Genomic DNA, 18,499 nt, shown 5'->3' with positions numbered 1-18,499 from the left:
TAACGTTTATAGAATAATAATAAAACAAGTTCCTCCACCCATCACGTTGGTTAAGAAATAGAATACAATCAGTGTTTTACAAAACTACCAGTCACATATCCCTCCCCTACTTAACCCCCAGAAGTAATTATTCTCCCTACTTTTATGTTACTTGTCCCCTTGATTTTCTTTATAGTTGTATCATCTATGTATGTACCTCTAAGCAACATGTTATTTAGTTTTAGAAAGCTGGTAGAAGCACAAAGATAGCTATGTCAGGAAAGGGAAGCATTTGACTATTCGGTGAAGGATCCCAGAAGATAAGCTGAACAGAAGCTGGTGACCACTCCCCTGAGAGATTCCACGTCCCCTTCTAAATAAGCAGATGGTCAAGCTCCAGAGTCAGTCCTGGGAAGCTGGACTCTCTGGAACCTGGGCATGTGAGATGGCTGTGAAGTAGACCAGCAAGTGATGGCTGGGGGAGAAGTAGCATCAGAAGATGTGGGCTGCACTTTAGTTTCTGCTTCTGGGCTCAGCCCCACCTATCAGGTCAAAGCTAAATTCTCTTGTGCCAGAAATGAGCGTTGGCAGCTGGTACAGGCTGAACACGCACAGGAAAACGTGAAATTTGAAACCAGAGTCGTGATAAGCCAAGTTCAGATAGGAATTTGGGCTGGGCTCATGGGGCCTTCTGTTCAGGTTAAAGTGAACATTTCAAGGGTATTTTTGAGAAAGGGTGCATGAGAGCTAAATTTTTGAGATCTTGCATATTGAATAATAGTATAATTCTAATGGCTGCTTCCTGTGTGCCAGTGAGTTGTTTTGCACACCTCTGTTTGGAGCATACAACTTTAGAGTATCATTTTGTCACCATATCTCTCCTTACACACTGTAACTGGTTTCCTGGTGCCTAAGGTAAACTATTGTACTTAGCCTGGCTTTCCAAGACCTCAACTCCCAACTGACTTTTGCAGTCATCACAATTATTCCTCCGAATTAACCGTTTCTTCCAGTTTTGCCGGTTTGCTTGCTGGCCCTGTGTTTTACATCTTACCTCCATGTCTTTGCTCATGCTGGTTTTATTTATTTATTTGTAATGTTTTTATTCTCAGTGTCTGATCTGGGTGTGAGACATTTGGGAGGCATGGGGCTTGTGGAACCCCAAGAGCTCTCTCCTTCTGGGATTCAAATTTAAAACAAAAATTAGGATAATCTCCCTGCCAAGCCAAACACTAGTCTGCATTTCTTGTTCTAAATCCTCCCCATCCTCCAGGGCCTTGCTCCGGTTCTCTGTCCTCTGAGAGGCAGCCTTCCCGTGGGTGAGGCAGTGACCCAGCACTTCACCGTGGGGCTGAAGGCACAACCAGAGCGTCCTGCTCTTAGTTTCCTCTGAAGTCCTAAGGACTTACTGCCTTTACCAGTCGTTCTGTAGTTAATCATCTACTGTTCTGTGTTGTTGAAGAATGAATTTTCCACTGAGAGAATTGGCCACTGCAACTTAACTATATGCCCTTTGGTGCCTTGGACCACCATGACTGTACACTACTGCTCTGTATACGTAGATGGGTGACAAACATTGCCGACTGAGGTAACTGTCTGCACATGCAGGCTAGGCTGGAACAGGGCTTAGCATTTACTCCTTGTGTTGACTTATTCTTAGATCAGTTGAACAAGCTTTTAAAATTCATTTATTTTGAAAGAATGTGGATATAGTATCTGATCTTATTTTTTACTACATTTAATTTTAATGAGTTGTGTAAAAGTGTGGTCAGAATAGTGTTTCCAAGGTCATGTGCTATGAATAATTACACAAACATAGGAGGAGTAGGGGAACTTATGCACAGAGAGAAAGCCAGTGTTGCCTCTTTTGGTTTATGTTGTCTTAGTCTGGTCTGCTTTTGAGGAGATTTTCTTCTTTGAGATGTATTTTAGGTTGCTTTATGTTTTAAAATACGTGAGCCATTTGTTTAATGAATTTAATGTATGTGTTCTCTAACAACGTTGCTTTTTTCTGCATCATCCTGCTCTATTATTTTCTTAGGTGAGGCTTAATATTCTTTATTTTACAGAGAAGAAGAGTCTCTGGTAGAGCAGTTTGTGTTTGAAGCCTTGGTGATATATATGGAAAGTCTGGCCTTGGCACATACAGATGAGAAATCCTTAGGTATGTTTTATCCCAGCTTGCTTTTTTCATGTCAGTGTGTGCCTTAGAAGTCCTTAAGAGCTTTTCTACTCAGAGGTTAAGCCTCAGGTGATTCTCTCATAAGGTAGAGTTTTCTTCTTTTCTTGAGTCTCCCATTTGGGGTGATAAATGTGAAGGGGGCATGTGCCTCTTCAATGCTCTCATCCAGTTCATGAAAGTTTTCCATGCCTTGTCCTTACGGTTCACCCTGTACACCTGGCAGACACTGAGCTTGACCCCTGGATCCTCGGAAACCCTGCCCAGGGCTGGAGGACAATTTCATTATGAAGCTCAAATGAAGCTAGTCAATTAGTGTGCTGGTGCAAAATATAAAAATTATAGATTGCACGTTGTTGTAGAAAGATGAGTGTAATAACCACCAAGATATGGTCAGTGTCTCTGGACTCACTACAGAGCACTAGAAAAAGTAGGTCTTATTACAAGATGATGATAAAGCATTTCAGGCATAGATAAGGAGTAATAGGAAGATATTAAGCCAGAAATGGGCTAAAGTACCTAAGAGAGTGATAAATGATATCTTTATGGTTAAATTCTTTCCAGAAGCTATTAGGAAAATCATAGCTGTTTGAGCTGGATGAATTCTTAGAGATCTCACCGTTCAGTCCCCATAGTTAGGGCCCAGAGGCCCAGAGAGTATAAGTGATTTATTTAGACCATATAGCCTTATGGTGCAGGGCTTCTCTTTCACTAAACCAGATTTTGGTTTCTGGTTATTTTTTTTTAAAGGCAGGTTGAAATCTCTCATCATTCATGTTGATAGCATCCTGTGGCCAGAGATGCTTAAAAGTTAGTCCTTACCATCATTAAGCTTAAAATTACATTGTATGTCTTAACATTCCACAAAGGTGAATTTCCTCAACAGATGAAACTTATTCTTTCTAAAATCCCTGCTGCATTTAAAGAGCATAGCAAGAAAGCTGTTTCTTGGTGGCAGAGGGCAAAATAAATTGCATAAGGCTCCTTCTCTAAGTGACCATAGACTTCTGGGGTGATACCATCTCCTTTCCATTCTTCTTCTGTTTCTACATTATTAAGATATAATATGGTTTAACCTATATCAGAAGAAAGGGAGATCAAGAAATTTTCACTTTTTAAATGATAGCTTTAAGTTGAGGGTATATAGGCTCTGGTCTGGTCCATGGGTTTTGTGATACTTAAAGGGCTCTTCCATTTCTAATCCATTATATGCCAGTGTGTTTTGGCCAGTTGAGGTGTGGTGTTACAGTGTGTGTGTGCGTACACGCACGTGTGTCTTCTGGTTGCCATCAAACTGTATCCTACCTGTTTTTAAATATGGATTTGGTTTTGTTTTTGAACAGGCAATGTAAATTCATCTAAATTTCATATTCTGAGGGACAAAAGATACTAAATTTCCTTTTTTATTAAAAATTTAGGCCAATAAACTTATAATAATAATGATAATTAACTACATATCTTCTTTGGAATTTTTTTTTTTTTTTTGTACTTGAGGATAGGTACAATTCAACAGTGTTGTGATGCCATAGATCACCTAAGGCGCATCATTGAAAAGAAACACGTTTCTTTAAACAAAGCAAAAAGACGGCGTTTGCCACGGTAGGTGATACTACTTTTTCTTTTCTTTTTTTCTTCTGTATAAAACTGATTCTCAGCTAATAAAGAACAATCTGGGAAGACTGTATGGAAATACAAATAGTTAGTTTTCTAGACAAAAATGTGTGGAAGTCTGAAGAGTCAGTTTCCCAAAAAGTTAAAAAGCTTTTTATGTTTCAAAATACTTGGTTTAAGTTGTAAATATGATCTTAGTTGGCTCAGTAGATACAACTAACATTAGTGTTGTAACTGTGAGAGATTTTATTTTACCTGCACTAATTCTGAATAGGAATTTGGTGTGGAATTATTTGCCTAGAATATGCTTGAACTGTTGGGCAGTAAATTTTGAAGTATAAGAACTGAAGTGTCAGACTGCTGAAATATTGAAATAAAATAATTTTGGCATACATGTAATTATGGAATTATGAAATGAAGCTGCTTGGAGCTCAGGCTCCTGGGTTATTGCCATTGGTTTTCCATCTTTCTCGTGTCCGTCTTGGGAGGGACCCAAGGCAGTGTTGACTCTCAGGCGGGGCGGGGGCCCTGCAGGGGCTTCTGGTGTCAGTGCTGGTGGTTCCCCTTCTGGAGAGGTGGAGAATTGTTCCGTAGAGACTTAGGTTCTTGAGAAGCTCACATGTTATTTTAAAGATGGTTCATCCAGATTCTGCCAGGAGTTGTGGCATCTCTTTAGTGCATTGGTCCACCTCAAATCTCTTGGAGGTCTGGAGTTGAAACGGAATGCTGGGCCCACCCTCAGAACTTCTGAATCAGCAGGTCTGGGACAGCATCAAAGAATCGCATTTCCAACCAGGTCACTGATGATGTGGTACAGCTGGTACAGGAACTACACTTTAAGAACCCCTGCTTTAGATCTTAAGCCCCATGTTGCTTTAAGCTACACTGAAGAGGAAACACAAAAATACTTCGTACTTTACTTTTAGGAAATGTTTTCTGACTCTTTTCCTCCAATAAAAAAAGAAATAAAAAAATTTCTTTTTTTATGTAGTGAAGCAGCATTTAAGACCCCTGTAACCTGTGATGTTTTGATTATATTCTAATGATAATGCATTAAAAATAAGTTGAATGCCTTATAATGAGGTTGCTCTCCGTAGCTGTGTGGTGAAATTGTTAGTGATTTCTGGACTTCTTTGGTACTAAGTATGTTCAATGTTCAGACTATTGATTACAGCAATGCTATTTCTGTACAGAGGATTTCCACCTGCGTCGTCATTGTGTTTATCCGATATGGTCACGTGGCTTTTAACCCATTGTGGAAGGCCCCAGACGGAATGTCGACACAAATCCATAGAGCTCTTTTACAAATTTGTTCCTTTATTGCCAGGTATGGTGATCCCTATGATCTACAAAATGATGGCTTTTGCTTTTACCTGTGGTTTACATATGGAAATTTAAAAAACATGGTCTTTCTACTATTTAAATGATGTAGTGAATAATGTTTCTAATAAATAAAATAACTAAATATGTTCAATAATCATTACAGTTCATTTGTATGGCAAATCATAAATTATAACTACATATCTCAGAGTAATATAGAAGGAAAGAAAAAATTGTATTTTGATGTTAGTCCAATAATACAGAAGAAATTTAGATTTTTCCTTTATCTTTTTATTCTACCACATTTTGCTTCTCTATCCCACTTAAAAAAGAAGTTAAGAAGACTTGGGTGACCATTGCAGTTAACACAATATTCAATTAATATTCAGAATAGTAACAGTTAATGAAATAATGCAATTGCACTATTTCAACATATATTTATTAAGACTTATTAAGACATTGCAAGACTCCTAAATCCAAATGATCTCAGATCAGTAAAAGATGGTCTTGAACCTGCTTTTTGATAACTATTGCACTAAGTGTTTGAAGTGTACTGATTGGCTTGAAATAATGACTTTCTCAGGAACAAATGTAGTGTTCTGTTTACTCCATAAATTGAACCCAGGTTTGGTAGCTTAGACCTGGGGGGCTCTCCTCAGGCTGAACCGGGCCCGGGGTCCCCCACTTTGTATGCACAAGGACCAATCCAAAACCAAGACACGATGTGCTATGTGCCTCTACACCAGGAAGACGCTGAAAACCACAAGAGAACGCCATTTCTCTTCAGAAAATGGGAAAGAGTAATTCTTTCTGGAACAAAAGGAAAAAATTACCTCATGTATTCCTGAGCTTCTAACACTTTGAAGGATCCTAACTTTTTTAATACTATGGAATATATTATAATGCTATGTACTGTACATCTTATATACTACATGTTAAACTATAATTATATTCATGTTATATGTTATATATACTATAGAAGCATACTTTTTTTGTACTACACTGTAATTTTATATATATACTGGAAATGTATATCTGCATGTTTAGTTTAGAAAATTGTTTAAAGAACATTTGCTTACTGCTTTTTAGTAAATTTAAAAAAAATTATGTTAGGCCATTTCATTCTCATGACAACCCTATAAAGTCAGTTAAGAGTGGGGAGGGCAGGGGAGCATATTTTCCTTAATTTTAAAGGAAACTGATGCCTAGATGTGACACAGATAGAGCTACTTTTTGGAAGACCTCTGACTCACATTCAGGTCTCCTGGCTGTTGTACACACAATCTCTAGCTGTCCATCAGCTTTATTGATTCCAGAAATTTCTGCCCTTCCTCTCTTCTCAGTTGCCTATAATAGGGACTCTGTGTATTTTGAATTAAATAGAGTTTCATTTACCTCTCAGAAGTGTTTTTAAACAAAGGATGAACCTTGTCCTTCTACCATCATGTAATTTGTATAGAATTAATGAGCTTTCTTCGGGCTCTGATCCTTCTAGTTGCTTCTCGTGCTTCTAGTCCTTCAAGGGTGTACCTGCCTCTCTCTTTGCTCTGCACCTTTTCTTCGGTGGCTTCCAGAGGCAGGTCCTGCATCCTGAGGGTGTGCCCTGTGAGTTGGGAAGCCAGGTGCAGCGTCCACAGATCCAGGAGGCTGTGGGCACAAGGGTGGGTACAGCCTTAAGACATGATTTGGGGGCATCCAGGAAACATACAATGGAAAAATTTCCTAATACATCAGAAATACATTACTATTTTGGATTCTTCTCTAACTTCCTTACAGTCAGAATGATCTTACCATTGGCTTCAGAGCTTACAAAATATTATTTTTATGGTCTCCTTTCTTTGATTTATAAAAAGTTTATTACTTAAAAGAATAATATCTTTTACAAAAGCAGATCATTTGACTTTTTTTTTTGACAAGCATTGTACTTATTAATTGGTAGACACTATTCTAAGCACTTTTTCAAATATTAACTACTTAAATTCATTTTATCTTTGTCATAACCCAAGAGCTAGCTACTACTCTTGTTCTCATTTACAGATGAGGGAACTGAGATGGGAGTAGAGGCCAGGAGAGGACCTAAGTGACTTAAAAAGGGAATGATGAGTTTAAGATAAAAGGCAGGGGGAAGGGTATTATCTTTAAGATAGCTACTCCAAATAATGTTTAAGGAAGCTGAAGAGCATGGCTTTTTTTTTTTTTTTTTTTTTTTTTTTTTTTTTTTTTTTTTTAGCTAAAAGTGAAAAAAAATTTATCTTTTTGAGATTTTACTTCTCTTTTTACTTGAGGCTTTTCTGGAAAGCTGTAATTTGGGTATCGTGCTATAACCATCTGTTTTTGTCTGTTACATTTTTAACATAACGCAACTTGTAGTGTTTGTTTATTATTGGGGGATACTGTTTTTTATTAGGGATAATAACTAGTTTAAAGAAATTTAATTATATGAAAAATATTTACATGTGTGTTTTATTCTTGTTTAAGGCAGCAAATCCCCTTCTTCATGGCTGAATGATATGATCAAGAAAGAAGATATTTCTTTTCTTATAAACAGCTTTGAAGGGGGAGGAGGTGGTGCCCATCTGTCAGGCATCCTTGTTCAGCCCACCCTCCTCCACATGCCAGGGCCCTTCAGGCTCCGAGCTGCCCTGCAGTGGATGGACATGCTTCTGGCAGCGCTGGAGTGCTACAACACGTTCATTGAGGAGATGACAGTCAGCGCGTGTGAGATCCTGGGTAGGCACGGTGCAAATGCTGCACGCTGGCAGTCGCTCGGGGAAGCGATCCCACCCCAGCAGGCACCCTCTGCTCAGTGCTTAGTGCTTTGCCCTCATTCCCACTCAGTCTCACAATGAGGGAGGGGAGGTGGGCAGCAAAGTGGAGGCTGCACGGCCCACCTAAAGTTCCTCTTCCCCTTTTGCCATTGCTTACTGGTTCTAAATGACCTTTTTATAAACAATGCTTTTGAAGTTTTAGTTTGCACAATGGTTCATTGAGCGAGTTCCTCCTGAGATGAGGTTCTGTGTTGCTGTAGAGTGTACTTTACTTACATTTTCATTCTTCTTAAGCTTTGTGTAGTTCAGTGGTAGTCAGAGTGTTGCTTGCAGAGGACATAGTCAAGGTGGGATATTTTTTGTGCTCCTTAGCCCCTATTGGGAAGAAGGATAACGGCAGGCTACTTCCTTCAGTGACCCACATGGGATCCGGGAAGGCAGGAGACTGCTCTTTGGATGTGTTTTTCTTGGGATGGTGTATACCTGATAGCATACCTCTTTGCCTTGACGTTCTCTGACCAGACATATTTTTTTTTTGTAACAGCTTTGTTGAGTTATAATTTATATACCATACAATTCACCCATTTAAACTATACATGTCAGTGGTTTTTGCAGAGTATATTCACAGAGGTGTGCAACTGAATAAATTTTTTAATTAATTAATTTGACATGGGTTACCATCATTTAAGTTTGTCAAGATCTTTGAAAAGCTAGCATTTATTCTTATCATTATTTTATAAAATATTGGCTGTGCAAACTCGCAGAATACTGTCCTCCCCAATAATGATACATAGACAATTAGCCAATGCCCCTATGCACCAACACCTAAAGCTACCATCTTTTTTTTTTTTTTTTTTCATTTCATTTGAACATATGAACTTCATCAATGACAAGACTTGGTAAGCTAAAAAACTGGAGAGGCTCTAGAAGGCCTGATCTTGTGTCCCTCCTCTGTGCTTTCGTAATTATCAGGCATACAAAAAGCTCCACAATTACTAAACAATATAACATTTACAGACACAAAAGAAAATCATCAAATCTCTTTCCACATGCAGGGTAAAACATAAGCACTGTAGTAAAAGACCAGACATCTTTTAATTTTGTGAAATTTCACCTAAATCCTTTCTTATGGACTGAACCTCAAGTTGCCATTCAGAACATATTCTGTTATTTTAAAGGATTTTTAATTTAGACAGAGCATCCACTGTAGTGCTTTATGGTGGTAGTTTACTAAAGGAGTTTTATTCTCTTTAATTCCATCAGACATGAAGTCTGTATAATGGGAGTTGAAGAGAAAGGAACCAGGCTAACTTATTTTTAGTTTGAGGATGGTAGTGTATAATATGTATGTGTGTGCATGCACACAAGTGCATAGGTGTGAGTGCGTGGGTGTGTGCAAGTGCATATGTCTGTGTGCAAGTACATACGTGCATGTTAGGGATCAGGAAAACAGATTTTATACAGTTTTGAGAAAAGGTGACTTTCTAACAGGAGATTCTTCCCGGAAGAATAAGTCCAAAAATTGTGAAACTTTTAAAACAGCAGTATTTGCTATTCAATTACAAATAACACCTTAAATATATTCTTCTTCTAAGAGATTTCATATATCCCCATTTTGCAAATTTAAACAAGGAAAAAGCATAAGAATTAAACGTACAAAATCTCCTCCCCTAATTCCATTCCCCAGTGGTAAACACTAATAGTTTAGTGTTTACTCTTCAAAACTTTGTCTATACCTATAAAATTATTATGTGTGTATTTTTTCATTTTTTTACTTAATGAGATCATTATACATGCTTTTTAAAAAGAAGCAACATATTAGACATCTTTCTGTGTCAGTATGGATATCTTGATCTATTTAAATGACCACATATTATTAAATTATATGACTGTATTGTAATTAAGTGGTCTTCAAACTGTATTTTTTGTTTACCCCATGGAGGGAGGGGACATTAAAATGGATGTATCTTCTTTTACACTTTAAAGTTGACAAATAAAATCTTCCTCATAGCTTTAAATTTATAATCAAAAAAGTTATAATTTCTGGCATGTTGTAAATATTGACATTATAAAATAAAACTATTAATGTTACTTGAAAAAAAATTGTTCACTGGAGCCTAAATGCTGTAGCAGTTTATATCCAACATCAGCAGCTTTAAAAATACAAAATATATTTTAAATATTTCTCCTCTAGTGGTTGGGAAGTTTGAAAATTTCCTTGTATTATTGTTCCCATTCTATTTCCCTCACATTATTTTATCCTAAAGTCTTAATGATTTTTTTTGTGAGCTTTTGCTCATAACCCTGTTTGTGTCTTTGCAGCAAAAGGGTCTATGTGTTTAATGATTTCTTTTATATTACGTTGTCATTACATTTGGTATTAGAGCACATTACAGTTATTATGAACAAAACAATATCAGTATAATACAAAATTTGATAAATTTTACATATGAAAAGTAAAACTATATGATTAGTATTCTATTTTTGTTTGAACAGATTTTACTAAGAAAACGTGTTCATATAAATATATAGTGCCATATTTTATTTTAAAATTTGCACCTTTTTCCATGTTTAACATCTCAGTGGTTGAAATGTGTCTTAACAGTCTGATTGTCTGTTGGATTCAAGGATATTTGATATTTGAGAGTGGAAGTTCTTAATATAATGCTTCTTGATTTGTTGAATGCTGTCGGAAATAAAGCGGTACCTGTAAGGGAGTAAACGCTCACTCGGTTCTGGAGGAGAAAAGAGTTTATTTACAATCTTACAAGATAGGGCGCCTAGCCAAACACATGGCAGGCTGGCGCGCCAGAGGAAGAGAATGGAGATCTTTAAATCTCCTACTCCTAATTCGCAAGTCCCTCCCGTTTCCCCATTGACTGGGTACTACAGAGGTTATAGCCTATCCGAGAACACTAACTAATTTATCTTTTGAGATTTTAATTTGTACAGCTTATCCAAGAGAGCCAACTAGCTCATTATTGAGATTTTGAACTGATCAACCTATCTGAGAGAGTTCATTTAGTTTAAAAAAAATTTTTTTTTTTTGCTGTGAGTTCCCACCGCTGATTTTACCTCATATCTCTTTACATTCCAGTAACCATGGTTACTTTTCCATATAAGGAGCTGGCAGATTCTCTCTTTCTTCTCTTTGCCACGGGCTTGTTTAAACTGGGTTTGCCTCCATTTCCCTTATTCCATGCTGTCTCTATGTGAAAGCTAAACTTATCCCTTTCTTACAAATATCTTCTGAATTATATGCTAAAAAATACAGAGTAATGTTATCAAATTATTTTTAGTGATCTGTTAGTTGACAGTTTGATTAACTCTCCTTAAATTTGTTTAAAGCAAAGAATTGGAACTATCAGACTTATTAAAGGATTTCGTAGCCATTGGCTTTATTCATTCTTTCAGCATGTACAGCAGTATTGTTTGGGACTCTGGGGTAATAAACGACAGCAGTAGTGGGGAGGAGTGAAGGGTGTTTGTGTCCTTCTCCCGTTCAGTGGACAAGGGGAGATCATGACTGGGGTAGTGATGGGGAAGGGGAACCAGCATGATCGTGACTTGGGAGTTGATCTGAAAATAGATTCTGTAAAATTACTGATGCACACCCATGTGAAGACCACTGCCGTAATTTGTCTATTCATTGCCCCTTTGGAGAACATTTAGGCTGTTTATTTTTTATTATTAAAAACAGTGCTAAAATGGACATTTTGCATACACGTTTTTGCAGTTCTACCATTGTTTCATTAGGATAAAATTTCAGAAATAGAATTGCTGTATCAAAGCATCTGGGCATTTTAGCACTTGATAGAAATTGACTTGTACATTTTTTAAAACTTTTGCTATGAATGGCCAAATTGCCTTTTTAAAAGGTCATATTAATTTATAGTCCAACAAGTAGTCTTATGAGGAACAAGGCCTGATCTTCCATATATGTGTTCTTACTATATAAGTCTAAAGTTGAATTCTATTTGGATGGCATTACTTATGATTGTTCACATATCATACAATAATCTAAAGATCCAAAGTATACAATCAATTGCCCCTGGTACCATCATACAGCTGTGCATCCATCACCACAATTAATTTTTGCTCAATATTTAGAACATTTTCATTACCCTAGAAAAGAAATAAAGACAAAGAAGAAAAAAAGAAAGAAAGAAAAGGAAACTCAAATCCTCCCATATTCCTAACCACTCCCCCTCCATTGTTGACACGTAGTATTGGTATAGTACATTTGTTGTTGTTTATGAAAGAATGTTGAAATACTACTAGGTATGTATTTTTTCCCTATATGCCCCTCTATTATTAACTTCTAGTTGTAGTGTCATATATTTGTTCTGGTTCATGAAAGAGATTTCTAATATTTGTACTGTTAATCTCGGACATTGCCCACCACAAGGTTTACTGTTTTATTATACATTCCCATCTTTTAATCTCCAACTTTCGTTCTGGTGACATACATGACTCTCAGCTTCTCCTTTCTACCACGTTCACGCACCATTCAGCACTGTTAGTTATTCCCATAATGTGCTACCGTCACCTCTGTTCACTTCCAAACATTTAAGTTCATCTAGGTGAACATTCTGCTCATACTAAGCTACCGCTCCCCATTCTTTAGCCTTGTTCTATATCCTGGTAACTTATATTTCATGTCTATGAATTTACATATTATAATTAGTTCATATCAGTGAGACCCTGCAATATTTGTCCTTATGTGTCTGGCTAATTTCACTCAGTACATTGCTCACAAAGTTTCATTATCAACCCATTTTTTTTTTAATATGGTTTTCTTCACACCCCATACATTCCATCCTAAGTAAACAGTCAGCGGTTCCCTGTATAGTCACATATTTATGTGTTCACCACCCTCACCACTATCTATGTAAGGACATCTACATTTCTTTCACAAAGCAGGAGGAAAAGTCAAAGAAGGTAGAGAGGCAAAAGAAAAAGAAAAAAGAAAGAAGAAAAAAAACATGACAGCTACGAAGCAGCAAAAGGAAAGAAAACCTTAGATCAAAGTGGGATAAAGAGTCAGACACTACCACCAATGCCAAGAGTCTCACACCCCTCCCTTATGTCCCCCTCTTATTATGCATTTTGCTTTGGTATATTGCCTTTGTTACATTAAAGGAAGCATAATACAATGATTCCATTAATTATAGTCTCTAGTTTACGTTGATTGTATTTTCCCCCAATACCACCCTATTTTTAACACCTTGCAAGGTTGACATTTGTTCTCCCTCATGAAAAAACATTTGTACATTTTATCACAATTTGTTGAACACTCTAGATTTCACTGAGTTATACAGTCCCAGTCTTTATCTTTCCTCTTTCCTTCTGGTGTCCCACATGCTCCTAACCTTTCTCTTTCAACCATATTCATAGTCATATTTGTTCAGTATACTTAGATTGCTGTGCTACCATCACCCAAAATTGTGTTCCAAACCTCTCACTCCTGTCTTTTCCTGTCAGTCTGCAGTGCTCCCTTTAGTATTTCCTATAGGGCAGGTATCTTGTTCACAGAGTCTCTCATTGTCAGAGAATATTTTGAACTCTCCCTCATATTTGAAGGACAATTTTGCCGGATATAGGATTCTTGGTTGGTCGTTTTTCTCTTTCAGTATCTTAAATATATGACACCACTTCCTTCTTGCCTCCATGGTTTCTGCTGAGAAATCCGCACATAGTCTTATTAAGCTTCCTTTGTATGTGATGGATCGCCTTTCTCTTGCTGCCTTCAGGATTCTCCCTTTGTTTTTGACGTTTGATAATCTGATTATTAAGTGTCTTGGCGTAGGCCTATTCATATGTCTTCTGTTTGGGGTGTGCTGTGCTTCTTGGATCTGTAATTTTATGTCTTTCATAAGAGATGGGAAATTTTCATTGAGTATTTCCTCTATTATTGCTTCTGCCCTTTTTCCCTTCTCTTCTCCTGGGACACCAATGATGCATACATTCTTGTGTTTCATTTTGCCTTAAATTCCTGGAAACGTTGCTCATATTTTTCCCTTCTTTTCTCTATCTGTTCTTTTGTGTGTAGGCTTTCAGGTGTCTTGTTCTCCAGTTCCTGAGTGTTTTATTCTGCCTCTTGAGATCTGCTGTTGTATGTTTCCATTGTGTCTTTCATCTGTTGTGTTGTGCCTTTCATTTCTATAGATTCTGCTTGTTGTTTGTTCAAACTTGATTTCTGCCCAGTGTTTTCTCTATAATCTTTATCTCTTTTGCCATGTCTTCTCTAAACTTTTTGAATTGATTTAGCATTAGTTGTTTCAATTCCTATATCTCAGTTGAAGTGTAAGTTTGTTCCTTTGACTGGGCCATAACTTCGTTTTTCTTAGTGTAGGTTGTAGTTTTCTGTTGTCTAGACATCTGACCTCCCTGGCCACCTCAATCAGGTTTTCCCAGACGAAAACAGGCTCAGGTCCCAGAAGGAGGAAATATTCAGTATCCAGTTTCCCTGATGGTGTGTCCAGGTGGCATTACTTTTGAAATTAAAAGAAATTTTACTGAACTTTATTATTTTTTTTTAATTTAAAATTTTGTGTGAAGTTTATCATACCTGTATTTAAAATAAAGAATGTTAATTTTAATGAAGTTATTTCTACATACCAAAGAAATTGTGAATAATATATTGATGTAATTATTTCTAGGTACTGCAGCACAATCTTCACTTTTGAAAGCGGTAGCTTTCTTTTTAGAAAGCATTGCTATGCACGATATTACGGCAGCGGAAAAGTGCTTTGGCAGTGGGGCAACAGGGAACACACCCAGCCCACAAGAGAGAGAAGGATACAATTACAGCAAATGCACAGTTGCGGTCCGCATAATGGAATTCACCACCACATTACTCAATGTCTCCCCAGAAGTCTGCAAGGTAGGGTCACTCCTGCTGCTTTGTTAATTTAAGGTTAGTATTTGGCACTGGAAAAATATGCATAAAGTTCCTATTAGAAGTGGATGAGACTTTCCTAGAACTTCCCATTTTCCTAGGAGTTATCTATTATTGAAAATAATGCAACTTAGCATCATTACCTTTAGATTTTCACTGTGTGAATAAAATGTAAAATAGTTTTAAAAAATAGTTTAAAAATTTTTATTGTGTGCTGCATTTTATAGTATGATCAAACATCTGCCTTTGCAAATGTTTGTAGCTGTATCTGTGAGGCTTATTATATATAAACGTCATTCCATCCATCTAGTTATTCTGTTCTAAGCACCTGCTATATGTCAGGCACTGTTCTGTGCCCTGCAGATACAGCAGTACCCTAACCAGGGACCGAAAACTGTGACTCACAGGCTAAACTCCACCTGCTGCCTGCTTCAGTAGTAAAGTTTTATTGGAACACAGCTATGTCCATTTGTTTACAAATTGGTTCTGGCTATTTCCCTGTTACAATGGTAGTTAGTTATATAGTTGGAACAGAGGCCGTATGGCCTAAATTATTTACTCTCTGGCCCTTTACAGAATAAGCTTGCTGACCCCTACCCTAAACAGACAAAACTTCCCAACCTCATGGACCTTGTATTCTAATGAACATGTAACTGTCAACTAATGAAATGTGTTTGATCAAATCATCCTCTGCAGCTCCTTGAGAAGGACTTACTTAGTGCCCATTTGATGAAGCTCTTGGTGAAGACACTGTGTGAGCCCTCGAGCATAGGCTTCAATGTCGGGGATGTCCAAGTCATGGGGTGTCTTCCCAGTGTCTGTGTGAACCTGATGAAAGCCCTGGAGAAGTCCCCACACAGGGACAGCCTCGTGATGCACCTGAAGGAAAAGATAACTGCACAGAGGTAGGCAGGGATTCCCTGCGCATAGCCTTATGACCACTCTGCTTCCGGTGCTTCTGCAGCTGGGCACGGCGGCTGGGCAGAACTCCATTCTTGAATTAAAGGATCTCATCGGTGGGATGTTCAATGCAGATGGTCTCAGCAGGTTGTTTGAAAATCATATATTTAACAAATGCCTTTTCTGGACAAAGCTTCAGATGGGTTGAGTCCCACATTTGATTTCCATGGCTTGAGTAGCGCAAGGAACCTGGTTTGTTGTTGGCCTAGGTTTGCTTTCCAGGTCCATTTAGTGAATTTGAGTACCAGATAATTAGTAAATACATTTACAGTAGGGCACACTCAGTTTTTCTGTGTGTCCTGATAATTTACCGAGATCGGAACCCAGCTGTTTCCTTTCTGGTTTCTCACGTGGCAGCGTTGAGGAGCTCTGTGCCGTGGACCTGTATGACCCCGACGCTCACTCGCGTAGGACCAAGCTGGCAGCTCTTGTGTCGGCCTGTAAACAACTTCATCAAGCTGGACTTTTGCATGTTGTATTACCCTCTCAGGTAAACCCTTCACAACCAATTTGTGTTTATAGTTCTTTCGTCTTTGTTACACTAATTGGACTATTTATTTATACTTTTTGTTAAACATCCTTTATTGCAGAACATGTTGAAAAGAGAATTAGAGAAATACTTGCTCCATATACTTAGGTATTATTTGGATTATAAATATGAAAGTAAATATAAAAATTAATAGATCTGAAATGAAAGTAAAATAAAGGGCATGAGACTGTTTCCAGAATATTCTCCTGAAGAGCTTTAGGTACTAACTGCTATTGTGCCTTTGTGTCCAGGCAACACAAATGAGGAAGACAGCATGGAAAGCAAAATTGAGTTAAATTTTTCAGTGATAGCTAACAGATTTTTTATTAAGGAAAGAAGTTGGAAAATTGTCTTTTCTAAAGAATGTTTCTTTGCTAGGCATTTCAGTGCTGACTTTATTTTAGTCTGCAGAGCTGCATCATTCTGTTGGCACAAAACTTCTGTCCCTGATTTATGAAGGCATTGCACCTGGAGACGGAGGACATGGCTTTTCTGCACTAGATGCCAGTTGTGAGCAGCTGGCCAGGGGGCTTCTGGAGTTGGCCTTTGCTTTTGGAGGACTGGTAGGAAAAACAGCTACATGACACACTATCCTAATGATAGAAATATATAGCTCGTTTGCGACGTGTTTCTAAAAACAGTGGAATTTAGGTGGGTAAGGTCTTAACTACATTAGGTATTATAGATGACTTACATGAGCTGACTGTCTAAAAGATTTTATTTTCTGTAACTTTTTTTAATGAGTAGAACAACATTCTTCTTATATGGAATCTTCTTCTGTCCATTTTGTTGCAAAAAGAATTTGGGGAAGAGACCATTTTGTGAATATAGAGTGGAACTGTGTTGACACAGTGGCTTCTTCTTCCTGTCTGTGGTGATTTCTTCAGTGGATGATTTGGGAGGGCCTCTGGAGGATAATTCCCAAAGTACCAGAGGCACCACAAAAAAATGACTTCAGGGCTTTTTGAACTGTGCAGGGTTAGCCTCAAACTACCTCTGCTGTAGCTGAGACCTCTGTTCATGTGTGTGCCTGTGTTAATTCCATTCTCTCTTCCCTTCTCTCATAGAAACTTTTCATTTGCCCCTTTGTCCACTTAATGTGGACAAATTACGTATTTAAATTTTCTAAATATATTTTCCTTACTAGACTCTCCCCTCAAAAGAAACATTTTCTGGAAATTTGGGAGAAATGGGGGCCAGGGAGGTTTTCTTTTCCAAAAGGAAATACAGAAAATTGAGGCTAATCGAAAAGTTGGTGATTTTTTTCTGTACTCTCTAGAATTTAAAAATTGAACCCAGGCCTTTAAATGTCAGGCTGTCTTTAGACCTTACTTTCCAATCTGTGAAAGTACATACACCTGTCATCTTACTTCTCCTGTTCTCCTTTGCAGTGTGAGCAGCTTATGAATCTTCTCCTGAACACATCTGTATTATCCAAGCCATCATTGGGAAGGCCACAGAGAAATATCATCAACTTCTCTCATGGAGAGTATTTTTATAGCTTGTTCTCAGAAACTATCAATGCTGAATTGTTGAAAAATTTAGACATTGCTGTATTGGAACTCATGAAATCATCAGTGAATAATCCCAAAATGGTACTGAAATTTTCCTTTAAGTAAATATTTTCTTGTACAAAGCTTCTTCATATTCCTGAAATATTGCATAAAAAATAATAAGATCCCTTCCTGAATGTTAAAATTTCTTCCTCATATTTAAAAAATAAAGTCAAAGAAAGGAAATCATCCTTTATCAATAATTAGTGAATACTAATGTATGTTGAAACGTTATTTTTTCCATTCCCTCATGCCCTCAAAATCTGTAGGCCTAGCATTATAATGGACAACTATGTGCGATGTTGAGTATTATGTGTATGTATTGTGCATGCACGTATGTATGCAGACTTGTGGGTGTTCTCACCTGTGTTTCAGTGTGCACTTGTGGGCATGTGTATGCATTTCTGTGTGTGTATGTGCACTCCTGAATATATGTCTTGTTTGCACTTGTTTATGTGCTTGCATGTGCAGTTGTATATATATATATATGCATGTGTGTCTGCATGTTTCAGGTGTGTGCTATGTGTAAGCTGTTGTGTGTACTTGTGTGGCCATATGTGTGTGCACCTCTGTGTGCTTTTGTGTGGACAAATGTGTCAGTATTTTGTGTGCATATGTGTATATGTGTATAAGTATGTGTGTGCCAGTGTTTGTATGTGTATGTGTGCATCTTGTGAATGTGTGTGTTTGCACCTCTGC

General features: G+C 37.6%; 1 protein-coding gene across 1 annotated transcript in view; it reads left to right on the top strand.

The window, feature by feature from the left end:
* Positions 1-18,499, top strand: part of PRKDC (protein kinase, DNA-activated, catalytic subunit) — a 228,453-nt gene that overhangs the window by 101,628 nt on the left and 108,326 nt on the right. The window contains exons 28-36 of the mRNA XM_037802445.1: positions 2,049-2,143; positions 3,658-3,757; positions 4,963-5,096; positions 7,568-7,819; positions 14,520-14,743; positions 15,455-15,663; positions 16,076-16,208; positions 16,652-16,810; positions 17,639-17,842. Of these exons, the coding sequence (XP_037658373.1) occupies positions 2,049-2,143; positions 3,658-3,757; positions 4,963-5,096; positions 7,568-7,819; positions 14,520-14,743; positions 15,455-15,663; positions 16,076-16,208; positions 16,652-16,810; positions 17,639-17,842 (1,510 nt within the window). The remainder of the gene's footprint in view (positions 1-2,048; positions 2,144-3,657; positions 3,758-4,962; positions 5,097-7,567; positions 7,820-14,519; positions 14,744-15,454; positions 15,664-16,075; positions 16,209-16,651; positions 16,811-17,638; positions 17,843-18,499) is intronic.

The sequence above is a fragment of the Choloepus didactylus genome, chromosome 14 (assembly GCF_015220235.1).
Source record: "Choloepus didactylus isolate mChoDid1 chromosome 14, mChoDid1.pri, whole genome shotgun sequence".
NCBI classification, from domain to species: domain Eukaryota; kingdom Metazoa; phylum Chordata; class Mammalia; order Pilosa; family Megalonychidae; genus Choloepus; species Choloepus didactylus.
The sequence above is the reverse complement of the archived record's forward strand: the minus strand, read 5'-3'. Positions and strand labels throughout refer to the sequence as shown.